Raw genomic sequence first — 14,601 nt, 5'->3', positions numbered from 1 at the left:
ACTTGCTACAGTAATGGAACATGGCCGTACCTACAGTTTATTCACTTGAGATTTTTTGAAATAGGGGAGTTCAGTGACCCGAAGTTAGGCTAATCTTGCTTTATTCGTACATAATTCACATTTGTACGTAATTTTTATGTAGTTTTGAGGATATGAGGAAAAGAGAACTGGCTCATATTCACAACCATCATAAGACGGCAGGGCACATGACCTTGGCCCAGGTCATGATCAATCTATTTGGGTGCTCTCTGCAAAGCACGTGCTGAGCTTAACACAGGCAGTTTTGTAAGGTAATTTTGGATGCAAAATTCGAAACTCCTCTCAGAATATGCTGTGATGTCATTATAATGCACAATGAGGTCACGGAAGGCCACGTGAGAACATGTAAGGTAGCTTCAGGTCATCCGAGGTTAATGATCTGTCGTCAGTAGTGGAGAGGCTAGATTAACGAGTGCGACGCGCGTAACCACCTCCTTATCGTGTTCGTGAAGTTGATGACGCATAATTTGATGTACCGACGTGCCTGATGTCAGCTGTTGTAAACACATTGCCAAGCGATGAAGGAATTCTGTATAATGTAGACGACAGCTATGCGATCTTGAATACTTGCATATGTACAAAACGCTATTTCTGACCAGAGAAAAGCGCTTTACAGGCCACGTAGACCCAGGTAGTACTTAATTTTTCAGTTGTGTGGCCTGTGAAGCTGACGTAGGGCGACCTTAGATGACTTCTAAGTCAGCCTCAGACGGTGTTTTTACCTGGAATACTTTTGCCTCACAGCTGCACCCGATAAAATGAGCTTAGTCAGAAATACATTGTGAGAAAGCATCGTTTCTAAATCGTAAAAGAATCGTCAAAAAGCAAGCAAAAAGCGTCAAAAGCAAAACAAACATGATCTGACCTGAGCCTTGTGGGAAACAGAAATGGTCGGAATGAACTCCCAACCGTTTTAATGTTCATTCCTGTGCCCTCAATACCCGTCTTGGCGTGTCAACGTAGGCTTTAACTCCATGTACCAGAACAATTGTTTCCTACCTCTCGTGACCTGTAGTGACCTCACATTTGACCTAAGGTCAAAACTTTGGTGTACATTCTTCATGATTTGATGAAACCTTTACAATGTCATTTTCTTCCCCGGCCGGGCGCGATTGTCACAGACTCTCGGCCGGGCCCTAGCCGGGTTCATCACGCTGTCCAGAGGCTTTACGCTGCTGCCGGTGCTCTGCATGTCCACTTGCATGACTAATGCGTTCGCTTAAGAGCCTTCCACGTTGCCTTTGATTTCTTTGCATTTTCACGGAGGCCCCACGCTATTGTTGGGGCTCCAACTGCTGCTCCTAAGGCTAGGACGCCAAGAAAAATCGTCACCTTGTAGATCCCGGACTTATCCACATGATATTTTTAGCCAGGCCCGTACACACGAGCAGGCCAAACGCCGCGACACTCGCAGATCGAATCATCATTCGCAAATGCATTTAAAGGGAATGTTTCACACTTAAATGGGGCTTGGAACTGAAATGACCATATCGAGGACCTTTCGGTGCTGTTCACATTTCTGCCCTTCTTAAGGCGTAAGTCCCTCTAGTTTCTGAGCTACAAGCCCGCGGAAATGGGGAAAAGGTATATCGGGGAGCTTATTTCAAAGTCACTTTGACATTCATAACGCCAAAACGTCATTTAATTTCTGACATTCCATAAGCTAGATGCGATTAAGGCCAAGCAAAATATCATTGTCGAGGCGTTTATTCGGCGTTCGTGCGCGCGATTGTCAGATATAACGGCCGACAATGGGCTCTCAATCGATTTTGTGCAAGGCGCGGCGACGTAATCAAACCATGACTACATGAGCATGTTTAGTAGACAGTGAATTGCGCTGTCTAGAGCAGTCTGATTCACTAAAAAAACATACCAATCGTCATCAGTGAGCTTGTTTCATCATAACTAATGTTTGCTTCAATATCCTCAAATGTGAAACATTCAGCTTAAACAATCTACTTTGCCTTTGAGCTTCTTTAACTGGAACACGGACCAGAAGCTATCAGACAATGCAATTATGTTAGCATTTTGAAGCCAACAAACTAAAAGGAGCGGGGTGAGATGAGTACTTGGAGCAATCTTCCGGCGCTATTCGTTTTACAATGGTTAAATTGACTTTTTTAAACCATTAGAGCTCAAAAGGTTAGCCGGACTTCGTCCAGGTTGTACGCAATTATTTAGGACCTCGTGAGAACAGATGGCATGCTGATGTGGAGTCACACGTTTGCATTAAAATAGCCAACCCCTGCTCTTCTGGGAGTGTTCAGTTTTCACTCAGACTCAGTAAGTGAGACAAGTTATGTAATGTGGTTTTGCTCATGTGCGCTCGCAAGTCTTGAAGCGAAAGCCCGACATTCGGCAACGCGGTCTCCGTAGACCGCGCGGCGGTGGCCTCGCAGCTGGCATTACGCGGCGGTCAGTGGGCGGACGCAAATGGTGACGCTTCTGAAAGAAGTACTTTAAACGCTTTAAAATCGTAATTGGTACGTTTAGAAGGCATCCCGGGCGTATGTAACGCCTGAGAGCTTTTGGTATTGGTGAGAGGAACCGAGTTGCATTCGCAGCACCACGAAACGGTACTGGAATCTAGTGGTGAAACTTGAAAAGTAAAGGCAGATTCTCTTACCGTTTCTCTGTTCTGAGGAAAATCTCAAAAGTATAAAGGTGAGACGCACGCTCCAGCCTTATCTCTGAATGATATCAATTTATTTTGAAAGGTTTTCGGAGGTTCCATTTCAAGGCGACCGTTTCGCGTCCTTGAGATGTCTTCTTAGGCAACACAACAATTAAATAAATGCATTTTATTGACCTAGGGTCAGGTATGATTATCAGACTAAGGTCAGAAACAACCTGCTTTATTACTCTAGAGCTTGCTGTACGGGTAATTTCTAGTGCTCATTTCGAATTTAGTCATAATAGGGACCGGATTATGCATCTTCCATGGAATTCTTAAAGGCAACAGTAGGTCACTGACCTAAAATGACCCAAGTTAACATTTCTTTTAGGAACGTAGTGCCAAGGATAAACTTTGTCGCTTTTTCAAATGCAAAACTCAAAGCAGCGTTGCATTATTTTGGTCGCTATGACCTTCAAAAGGTAAACAAAGTCACTGACCTTAGTTAAACTTGTGACATTTTACTTAGAACAGGTAATCAGGCTCTGGGAGCACTTTGGAGATCAGCCTGAAGTTTGAGCTTGTTTGGCCTTATTTTACCCATAGATCGTAACCTAAAAACCTCAAACTTTGACCTAAGTGAGTTCGCATACCGCATACCGTGTCTACTTCTCCTTCTAGCTGTGGCGTAACCGGCGGCCCCCTCAGCAGGCTTGGGCTGACGCGTCTCAACACGGCCAATCCTATCCGCTTCGCATAGCCAATGACCCTCCGCCTATGCATGGTGAAGAGGCGATCAGATCGGCTGCGAGTGTACATTATGGTCTCTGTTGACGTAAACGGTGTTACCAGTGAATCGCATACTTCAACGTTGCTTGAGCGTTGTCCCACGAACAAATACCCGCTCCCACGAGACAAAGACTGGTCAACATTGACCGCCAAACACACAGCAGACTGCGGAGGGACAGATACAGCCCTCTTTAGTCGCAGCTTTAACTTAACACTAGTATTTACAGACCAATTCAACACAACATTGTTGTTCGAAAGGAAATTCCATTCGAAAACTACATCGTGCGACAGTTGTGTAACACCATAAACTCGGCTACAGCTGCCCCTCCTTTCACCTATACAGCCTCTATGTTGAGGAAACAGATGCCCAGTGTTGATAGATAGAGGATAAGAGCGACGAATGATTGTTAGTATCCAGTTTTTTTTATTAGAGCCCTTCGACCGGAAATGATGATTTTAACCCGCGCATGTGCGCTGGGTTACCTGGGTAACCTGGGTACGCGCTGGGTAACCCGCGCATGTGCACTTCCCACAGGGCTCTCGGCCCACTCGTGGCTGACGCATGCTGCCTGCCCCGGACAAGCGGGGTGTCGCGAGGATGCAGGATGAATCGAGATAGAGGATAAGAGGGACGGATGGTTAACACGCTTTGTTTAATTTAGTTTAATTGGTTTGAGGCGTTTCGGCCTGTTCGGACCATTCCACGCCTTTAAAAGGTATATTTCAACTCAAACTCGAATCTGTGTTTTGAAGAAAGAAAAAAGACCCTACCCATTGAAGCATTTCATTACGTCTAAGAAAATGGAAAAAAGTCAAGAAGATGTGGATGGCCATTACCTAGGCGGGGTTCTAACGATAATGCAACGTTGAGCTGACGACAGTATGCTTCCAGTGTCTTCCGCTGATGCTGAAATTTGTCACATTCAAGCAAAATATGTCTAACCGAAAGGGGACGATCACACTGATGACATAGGGGACGAGGGTGTCTTAAATATGAATAGCTACGTGTAATCTTTGTGTGTCCGATTCGAAGACGTGTTAATACTTCTTCCCAACGGTCTGGACGGTTCACCGATGGCCAAGGTGCAATTTCCGGTTTTATGCCGTGAAGCTGCGTCCTGGTGGTTTCCGTCCATTGTGGTTGCCAAACTTGTTTTACTAAATTGTGAATGACCGCTTTTATTGAATTATGGTCAACAGGGACTGTTGTTACGTCAGGGGACGCCAATGCTTCCCTAGCCAATCGGTCTGCCCTCTCACTTCCTGTGATACGCCGATGGCCTGGCACCCACACCAATTTAATGTCTATGTCTTGTGCGCGTAAAGAATTATCAATATTTATAATACGAACAACGAGGTGGGGAGAGAGGTCAGGGTTAATAAGTGACAAAATGGTCGCTCTGGAAACCGTGCAAGTTACTATGGGCCTGGTCCTACGATTTGTCGTTCGATATGTTGCAAAGAAAATAATAAGGCAAACAGTTCTGCAAGATATACGGATGTTCCATCGGGTAACCCACATTTTTGTGAGTAGTGGCCGTTACAGGACATCGCGCATCCGGTGTGGTTTTCAGCCATGGAGCCATCAGTATATATGAAGCGACATTGTGAATACTTTGCGATCATGCGATTGCATTTTTGTTGTATATAAGCTGTTGTGACGGTGCGTTTATAATCAGTAAAACGAAACACAACTTTGCGAGGTGCCAGCTGCCAGGGGCCTACTACTAAGTCAGGTGACACGGAGGCTCGCGGAAGGACGTAACTTAAACCATGGCAAAAAAACAGAGATACTTGACGCAATTCTAAAGCCCCAGCAACACTCTGCTGGTCCTATGTATGCATGGTGAATTCGTGGCAATATATGCGTGGAAACAAATGTTGGGTGACTCGGATTTTGTCTTATTTTTGTGGCATGCCTTGCAGTGTGCTGAATGCGTCGGAGGGCCAAAGGCATAATGAAGACATCTACTTGAAGTGCCGAAATTGGGGATGTGCACAGTGCTCCTTGTGCAAGCCACAAGCACATATTTTGTGTAACATTTAGGGACTTCAGACCGCCTTCCGTGCTACCACTGATCCATATTCAAGGATACAAAGAACCAAATATATATATATATATATATATATATATATATATATATATATAGCACCACTAATATATGCCGATCAGCACCGTAACTTGATCCCGAGATGCACCTAAACAAATTAAAACGTGTGACGCGTTAGGTGTGGACATGTTCAACGTGCTTGGATATGGACAACCTCGGGTCGAGAACGATGCCTAGAAATTTGAAGGATGAAACAAAATGAAGATTGTGCCCGTCGAGTTGGAGAGAATATGTCGGAGTATCTCATCGCCTTTACTGAAAACCATGACGGCTGATTTTTAGCAGAAAAATAGCGACCATAACGTTTTGACCATTGCTGTAACTTGTGAAGGGCGTTTTGGAGGTGTGACAATGAGTGATCATGTTCTTCATCTGAGCACGAAATCGCGGTGTCATCCGCAAAAATTGACGAGGATGTGCCTGAAGGGAGATTATCAAGTAAATAATCTATCATTAGGTTAAAGAGCATCGGATATATACAGCTACCTTGTGGGAGACCGTTCTCTTGAACGTGAACATTAGAGACCGCCGATCGGCATCTTACACGGAACGGCCGCCTTCCTGAGAGAAATCCAACAACATTGTGTGCCAAATGCCCCTTAAATCCTAGCTTTTTGAGTTTATAAATTAAAGCTGGTTCATGTACCATATCACAGGCGCGAGCAATATCCAGAAACACAGCAGGGACTTGACGTTTTTGGTTATCTTTTATCCAGGCAAGGCGTTTGCCAACCGCGCGTTCCATAGGATTTCCCGAACAGCTGGTGAGCGCAATTGGACAGTAGCTGGCTGGGTCGTGTGAGTCCTTGCTTGATTTTGATATCGGAATTATTATTGTTCCTTTCCATGCTTCCGGAAAAAAACATGAGAGGGCCACAAATCATTGACAACTTTCAATATAAATTGAGGCATGCTGTCAGGTAAGTGACGGAAGAAAGTGTAATGTAGTTCATCCCGACCTACTGAAGTGTTACCGGTAGGTTTAATCGCATCGCAGAGCTCTGAGGAAGAAAATGGTACATTGTAGTCCTCTGTATTGTCGGAGGAAAGCAATAGGGATGTAAATGAAATCGGGGTCCCGCTCGTTCTATGAACCCTGCTTTGTGATTGTCAGAAGGACTACAATGTGCTAGATTTTGGGCAAGAGCCTTCATGACCTGTGGTGATGATGTAACTAGAGCATTGTTGATTCGGAGAGCTAGATGAGAAATAGACGGCCGCTTACCAGAAAGTGTACGAACTAATCCCCAAATTTTGCTTAACAGAGTAGATGATGTAAGTTGTTGTAGGAAGTTTATCCAGGAACAACGTCCGGCGGCTCTTATGATTCTCCTGGCTCAAGTGCGTTCAGAGTTGCGGGCGAGCAAACGTTGATTATCGTGATTGCGTTGATAACTTCGAAAAGCACGTTTATGTCTGGAAATGGCATTCTTAACGTAATCTGTCCACCACGGCACAGGGAAACGTCGTGGTGGAGATTAAGTCAATGAAATTGTCACGATTGCTGCAGAATGAAGAGTATGTGCGATGAGATCAACTCCCTGCTCTGGTGAATCATAGCGATGAAACATGGTAATACAAAGTTCCTGAAATTTTGGTCAAGTCTGCCTTTCACAGATTCCGACGGAGTGTACATCGAGGAACTGTGCCAGCAGCAATATCAAAAGTGGTATAAATTTAATTGGAAAATGGTCGCTGGTGTGGACATCTCTCTCAATAGTCCAATCAAAGAAAGCTCCTATTGAGGGAGAACACAATGGCAAGTCAGTGGCTGTTTCCGCTCCAGTGGGTAGGTGGTGATGAGTAATATTGCCTTTGTTTAGCAGGACTAACTTGTGTGTATCAATAAAATCTTCTACCAAATGTCCTCGGCGATCAAGGCTTGGGTGCCGTCACTCGAAGTAGGACTGTGAGCGTTGAGATCGCCGAGGATGAGAAAAGGGTTTTGAAATGGAGCAACGAGTTGGTCAAGTTGCCGTAAGAGCTACGTTTGCTATAATTTGGTGTAATGTATACTGAGCACATATCGATGGTACGGCCATGCAGCTACACTGAACATGCAACAGCCTGAAAGAGGTGTGTTAAGAGTGAGTGGCGTGTGTGTTAATTCTTGACTAGTGTACAGCGCCGCGCCACCTTGGCGACGCTCACCGTCCGCGGTGTCACAGCGATGCAAAGAGTAATTTGGCATTTTAAAGTTATATGTGTCGGTGGGACGATACCATGTTTCCTGTACGGTAATGATGATTGGAGCTGATACGGCAATAAGTGCTTTTATTTCAGATCATTCTGAAATCGGATCGCATCTATTGCACTGTAAGATGAAGGACGTTTAATGGTGAAGTGACCCATCCCCACCGGTTGATGGGAATCGCCCGAGCGAGACAGACCGAGGCCGTTCCATCGCTACCCTCACTGATAGACCGGACCGACGGTCTTCGTTTGGGCGTGTTTCGACAGGTATTGTGGTGGGGGTGGGTGGGGGGGGGTGGGGGGGGGGGGGGGAGGGGGAGGTGACGGTTCTTGTGGGCGGCCAGAGGGACCGGGCTGCCGACTGTTCATAGCCGGAGGGCTGGAACGCCGAACGGCTTGAGCCGCACAGTGTATCGCGCACAGCCGGCGGGCTGGACCACCGGCCAGCCTTGGGAAGGGAGTGAACGGGCGTCTGGGCATCCGAGTGCCCAGCCAGGGACGACTCAACGGCATTTGTCGTCTGGGTCTGTGTAGTCGATTCAGCTGAGACCGAGGGGGCGGGGGGTAGAAGCTTCAGGGGAGGCGGATGGGTAATGGAGTCTATCTGTGTTCCACATGTGGCCATCGTGGCTTTTGCTACTTGTGCATATGTTTTGCTAGACTGGGACGACATTTTGGATTTAATAATGCGCCATGCGTCGGTTTACGACACACCTGTCTATGTCTTTTCAGAACAAATTTATTCTTCTTTTTCCATGTGGGACACTGAGGAGCGTTGGCGGCGAGATGAGCACTTCCACAGCTCAGACATTTCTGGGTGATGTGCAGGCAGACCTCTCGTGAGGAGTCTCGCCGCACTTCAGGCATCTGACACTCTGTTTGCAGTACTTGCTGCCGCGTCCGAACCGCTGGCATTTGAAACACCTGATTGGATTCGGAATAAGTGCTCTTACTTTATAACGAAGGTAACCAGCGGTGAGCGTGTCTGGAAGTCGGGTGGTAGCAAAAGTGATGACGAGCAGGCTGGTGTGGCGACGCTGACCATCTCTGAAAGTCGTCAGCCGGCGGTCATGGCAAACTTGCTCGTCTCTGAGCTCCGCCAGGATCTCGTCCTCCGTGATGAAAGGGAGCTCAGGCGCGAAGATGGTGCCTTTACTGGTGTTTCTGGCATGGTGCAGGGGGACTTTTACTTGTTTGCCACAAAATTCATTTGTTTTAAGTAGGGCCTTGGTTTGTGCGCGAGTGGATGTTTTAATGATGAGTGATCCGTTTGCCGGTGCTTCAATTTTGAGTTCGCATGAACCGCAGATAGCCTTGATTTGTTTTGATGGCAAGAAAACGTTGATCTTCCGGAATGACACGTTCTCATCCCAAGACTGAACAACAACGTAGGAGCCGAGAGGATCCAGAATTGGATCAGAGGGCGGGCGAACACTGGTCACTGTCGAGCGAGGGTCAGCATCAGAGCGAGCAGGCACCGGGGTGGTCAAAGATGAGTGAGGGTCGGAACCAGGGACGTTGGGTGGAGACGGGTGCTGTCCAGACACCGCGACGGAAGTGCATGAACCAATGGAATGGAACTAGCGTGCGCGGAGGTTATCAGCCGAAGTGGTGGGCTAAGCGGGGCTGGCGGCACTTCCATCTTCTTTACCCAGGGAATTGGCGATGTCAGAGGCCGAGTTCGAGTCCGTGTCAGTGTCGTCCTTACGCTTGCTTTGCTTACCCATATTGGGGGGAGCGAGAAGAGAACAACACAAATTAAGCGAAAAGGTGCGTTTGGAGCTAGCGCGAACAAAAAAGCGGCGAGAACGACGGTGCGAAAAAAGGACTCCTTGTCAGAGGGTCGCAAAAGGAGGAAACCACTTGCTGAGTTCTTGCCAGACGGGTATATGGCCACCGAATGGGTTGACGAGAGCCGTCTGTGTGGTTAACGTGTTTCGTAGGGGCCTTACCACTCCCTTATCAACCTGCCCGACTGCGCGTTTGGGCAATGCCTTTTCAAGCGCCCGAAGCCCCACCAGGACCAGTACTGAGGCTCCCATTGGCGTTCTTCAGTGGGTGTAGGCAGCCGTCTGCCGTAACCATCTGAAGACAAGCCGCCGTCATCACGCGTCGCGCGCTGCCGCCCACGCGGCGGATCAGCACGACGCGCCACAATCTGGCGAGCGGCGTGAAGATGCTGGTTGGCGGGGCTTCCGCTAGGTGGCAGCCGACCGCTCCTGCGACCGCCCAGAGCCACGGCTAGCACCCGCTCACCTCGCGGTCAAGCGACCGCGAACCGTACCGCTCGCGGCGCCAGCAGCCCTTCGGCTCGGCAAGCCCGTGACCGCGTCGAGACGACTCAGGCGATGACGTAAAGGTCTGTTGCGCTCCGCATTGCACTTCTCCGCTCTCCGACCGGTGCACGTGCGGAGAACAGTGCCGCTCACTTCCCAACGAGCGGGGGCGAGCTCTTCTCGCGCTCTCCGACCGGTGCACGTGCGGAGAACAGTGCCGCTCACTTCCCAACGAGCGGGGGCGAGTTCTTCTCGCGCTCTCGACAGCTGCGTCGAACGACGCTACGCCATGGCGCGACAGTAGCATCCTCTCTTCAGCCGATAATCCCACCAAAAGATGGCGATACACTGCAGCTTGGTAGACTGGAGCGCAAGTTTGTTTTTACGTAACCAGCCGGGTAAAAAAAAACACTATGCAAGCATCCTGATGAGAAGGGTACTCCAAAACAGACATTGCGCCTTTTTGAACAGTACTCATCTGAGCAGCTGCCATTTCCGGTCGTCTGGCGCATGGAACATTTTGCTTCAGTAAAGAGGGTACGTCCATTTGGTCGGTACTGCCTTAGCCAGAGGTGGATCAAGAGTGATGCAGGGGCGCGACGGCCCTAGCACGCCAAGTCTGAAGTTAAAATCAACCAAGAGTCCGAAATGCAACACTTTAACAAAACTTTACGCTGAAAGAACTGCAATGTGCAAGACACAGCTAACGTTTAAAATATGTGCTGAAAACTTCAAGGCCGTCCGGTCTGTCTAATGTGTATGGCAAGCCTCACCAGAAGGTGACAACTTCGCGCAAATCAGCTTGAGGGCCACCGGCAGGGGAAGGAAACGTCCGGGACAGGAGCGTGCTATGGGGCAGATGAGTTTGCCAAAGTAAGCCTATTGCCGCAGGCAGGAGGAGAGCCGCTGTAAAAGACATTTGTTTAAACAAGCGATCATCATACAATGGTGTTGGCAGCATCTGACAGTGTTATGCATGTTTTAGTTACCCGGTCAACGCAATTTTGCGACTTGAAATATTTATTTACCGAAATGAACGATCATCTCTGTCAAATTATGGTTCTCGATTGAATCGCGGACCCAGAATAACTTGCTTTTCAATATCCGCGTTTTAGTTTTGACTCCACGGGCATCAACCTGAACTCTCCTGAACAATGCGGTAAAGTATTTTTTTACAGAATGTTTGCTTATCGTTGACAGACCCATCAAAACGAATGTATGCTGTAAGATTCAGATGAAGAGCCATTTGAATATTCAAAACCGCACTATGCATATGCGACCAAGGTTGGTCGCAACCGGTCGCAACTACCTACGGACGGAGTTCATTGACTGGAAGTTCTTTCGAGGATCAAGCCGCATTACAATTAAAGGGATAAGGCTTAAAGCTCGTTTAAGCACGACTCCCTTTATATATACATGTCCCTCTTTATCTCTCTCTCTCTCTCTCCTCCTCTCATCTCCATCTCTCCTATCTCTCTCTCTCTCTCTCTCGTCTCTCTATCTCTCTCCTCTCTTCTATCTCTCTCTCTTCTCTCTCTCTCTCTCTCTCTTAATCTCTATCTCCTCATCTCTCTCTCTCGCTCTCTCTCTCTCTCTCTCTCTTCTCTCTTCTCTCTCTCTCTCTCTCTCTCTCTCTCTCTGCTCTCTCGTGCTCTCTTCTCTTCTCTTCTCTCTCTCTCTCTCGCTTCATTTTCTCTCCTTTCTCTTATTTTCTCTCTTTCTTTTCTTTCCTTCTCCTCTTCTCTTCTCCTTTCTCTCCTTCTTTCTTTTTCTTTCACAAACATTAAGATCACGTTGCCACCATTCCTGCCTCCACTGCTCGGACTGAACTGGACGCCGTGATCGAGCCACCGACCCTGCGTTCCTAACATTCCATAAAAGCGTGGAGTCGACCCCCCTCTCTGCTTGCATTTAGCCCGACGGATTAAGCGGTAACAAATTTCGTAAGAGACGTTACGCATAAACGATCTCATAAATCTCTTGGCAGCGTGCGAAATCTTGCCGATAAACTGGCCTAAATATCTTATATCACAGGCGCAGCAGGGGACTGGCGGCATCACGTTCAGGTGACATAGATAAGTTTTGAGTTTTGGCAGCCCTGCGCATGCGCGAGTGTGCACTATGAGGACAGAGCGCGCGGGCGCCGCGGGCATTGGTGGTGGGGACGCCGCGGCAGGAACCGCGAGGCTTGCTGCCCCCCACGATGCGGCCAGTGTGCGTCGGCTGGCGCTGGGCGCAGTGGTGGGACTGCTGACGATGCTGGTGGCTGGTGTCGCTGAACAGCCACCCCGCACTCACCGCTGAAGCTGCCCGCCCGTCTGGCAGGGCGACTCCTACCGACCCGCCGAGCCGTGGCCAGGCTGTCCTTGCGTGGCCGCTTTGTCACAATGGACCCGACCGGTCGTCTGGGCAACAAGCTGTGTCAGTACTCGTCGTTCTGGGCGCTGCAGCGCCGCGAAGTAAGCGCCCGGCCCGCCTGGACGCTGCCGGAGATGCACAGCGAGTTGTCGGCCCTGTTCAGTGGCTGCAGCTGCCGGTGTTGCCAGAGGCCTGCGCCCGCCAGCAGGAGAACTTCTTGAGCATCAGCTACTTCCACTACGGCGAGAGCGGCACGGGACTGTCGGACGGGCCCCTCCTCCTGCTCGACCACCCGTGCTCGTTGACCGAATTCCACCCGTACCGGCGCGAGCTGCTGCAGCAGCTGCGCTGGCGGCCCGAGGTGGAGGAAAGCGCGCAGCGCCGGCTGCGGACCGCCACCGCTGCCGTCTGCCGCGGCACGCCGGCCGACCCGTGCACCTACGTGGCCGTGCACGTGCGCCGCACCGACTACGCCCAGCAGGTGCGGTCCATGTACAACGGCAGCCTAGTGGGCGATGTGTACCTCCGTCGTGCGCTCGAGCTGTGTCGGCAACGCTACCACCGGCCCGTGTTCGTCGTGTCGAGCGACGACCTGGCCTGGTGCGGCCGTCATCTGGCAGCTGCCGACGTGGTGTTGGCCGGCTCGACGGGCGCCGGCGCGGCTGGCCGCGACATGGCGCTGCTCGCCCAGTGCAACCACACGGTCATGACGCACGGCACGTACGGCTTCTTCGCTGCCTTTTTGGCCGGCGGCGACGTGGTGGTACCGGTGGGCTTCGGTACCATGGAGGACTACCTCACCAGTATGATGCGAAGTACCGGTTTTAACCTCACCACCGTGCCAGTCGAGTGACGAAGAGGCACACTTTTGCGACACCAAGGATGCCATATGAGGGATGCCATATGACTGCCTTGCAGGCTTAGTCTGCAGAACATTGTTACATTCACTGGCCACACGATGTGATGGGGCCACTTCTCGCCCGTAGACCTCGGCACATGGACGCTGTGGGTATCCGGCGCCCCAGACATACGCATCGTGTCAAATTAGGTCCGAGAACCGACGGCGACCTGGGGGCGCGCGCGGCGGATCAGATCGCCACCGACGCCGCCGGCCCGAGCATGCCATAGATCTCGGCACACAGATGCGCAGGCCGGGCCGGCGTGGTGCTGCTCTCCCAGAAGTGCTCAACTGCTGACCGAGTGCCGGGGTTGATCTGGCTATCCATCCAGCCCCTGCCAAGACGTGACTTTCTCATGGACATACCAAAGGCCTTGCCGACCAAGTACCGAACTGATCAGTGTACAGGTCAGGCCAGCAGCGGCAGACGACCTCACTCTATGGTCGTTGAGTGGCGACGGGGCGCACTGGTGGTGATGGCGCTGGCCGCACCGGCGTTCATAGAGTGTCCAAGTTATCGTTATCGTTACATGATATGGCGCCTATCTCGATGTGCTCGATGTACTCTATTAAATTTATATGGTAATACTATGTTCATGTCAATCATCACTTGCAGAAATGGCCGCCGATGTCTGCCGCGTTAGTATTTGCTCAGCATCTGTGTCCTTGTAAAACAGATCATAGCCTGTCGATGCTTTGTTGTGAAAAGCCCGGCCGGGCGAGGTAGTCCTTCGTTTCTCAACACGATCTTGAACGCGGCTAGAATTTGTCAGCATCGGTCAGCATTGTCTTGAAATCCTAAAAATTGGGTGGAAATCCACACCCATCCCCTGGTTTCCCAGCCTCACTTCAGACTTAAGATGCTTTCCTTGAGGTCTTTCGCTGGATTTCGAGGTTGCACGGCAGCTAGCCATACACTTGCATGGGGAGGGCCAGGGATAAGCACAGCAGCAAAGTTGGCAACGATGAAAGCTCCAACAGGCGTGAGGCACTTACACACCTCACGGCCTTCCCCGACCTGGACAAAGCAGTGTAGACCTAGAGCAAATCTCACAAAGACTTGCCAGGAGCGGCAAACTGTTGGCCTCTAGTGAATGGCTGATTGGTGACCTAGGGATCGATTTTTGTCAACGCATGTTCTCAGACCGTGGAAAGCCAGTCGCCTGGCGCCGAGATGTGTTGGCGGCGTATTGGTGCTTGTCACCCCCATCCTTTTGGCGGGTTGGCCGGCACGCGCCCTTTCCCGAACCCTTATGGTGGTTGAGGTCCGGGCGGCGAGGTTGGTAGGCTGGACACCGATCCCAGTGCCATTCCGCCGCCCGC

General features: G+C 50.1%; 1 protein-coding gene across 1 annotated transcript; it reads left to right on the top strand.

Annotated features, from left to right (window-relative positions):
• The first annotated feature begins 12,409 nt into the window (after nucleotides 1–12,409).
• Nucleotides 12,410–13,233, top strand: LOC119097541 (galactoside alpha-(1,2)-fucosyltransferase 2-like). The gene is made up of 3 exons (XM_037220573.1): nucleotides 12,410–12,481; nucleotides 12,544–12,741; nucleotides 12,862–13,233. Exons 1-3 carry the CDS (start codon nucleotides 12,410–12,412, stop codon nucleotides 13,231–13,233), a joined length of 642 nt encoding a protein of 213 aa, XP_037076468.1.
• Nucleotides 13,234–14,601: the final 1,368 nt, after the last annotated feature.

Source organism: Pollicipes pollicipes, unplaced genomic scaffold, assembly GCF_011947565.3.
Source record: "Pollicipes pollicipes isolate AB1234 unplaced genomic scaffold, Ppol_2.1 Scaffold_4295;HRSCAF=5057_pilon_pilon_pilon, whole genome shotgun sequence".
Classification (NCBI taxonomy): Eukaryota; Metazoa; Arthropoda; class Thecostraca; order Pollicipedomorpha; family Pollicipedidae; genus Pollicipes; species Pollicipes pollicipes.
Note: the sequence above shows the minus strand (reverse complement) of the source record. Positions and strands in the feature narration are given on the sequence as shown.

Bases quoted from the DNA above. Each gene is read 5' to 3' on its own strand.
- LOC119097541 (XM_037220573.1), top strand. From the start codon at position 12,410: ATGGACCCGACCGGTCGTCTGGGCAACAAGCTGTGTCAGTACTCGTCG. The intron at 12,482-12,543 runs GTAAGCGCCCGG...GGCCCTGTTCAG, and splicing joins GGGCGCTGCAGCGCCGCGAA to TGGCTGCAGCTGCCGGTGTT. The intron at 12,742-12,861 runs GTGGAGGAAAGC...TACGCCCAGCAG, and splicing joins AGCTGCGCTGGCGGCCCGAG to GTGCGGTCCATGTACAACGG.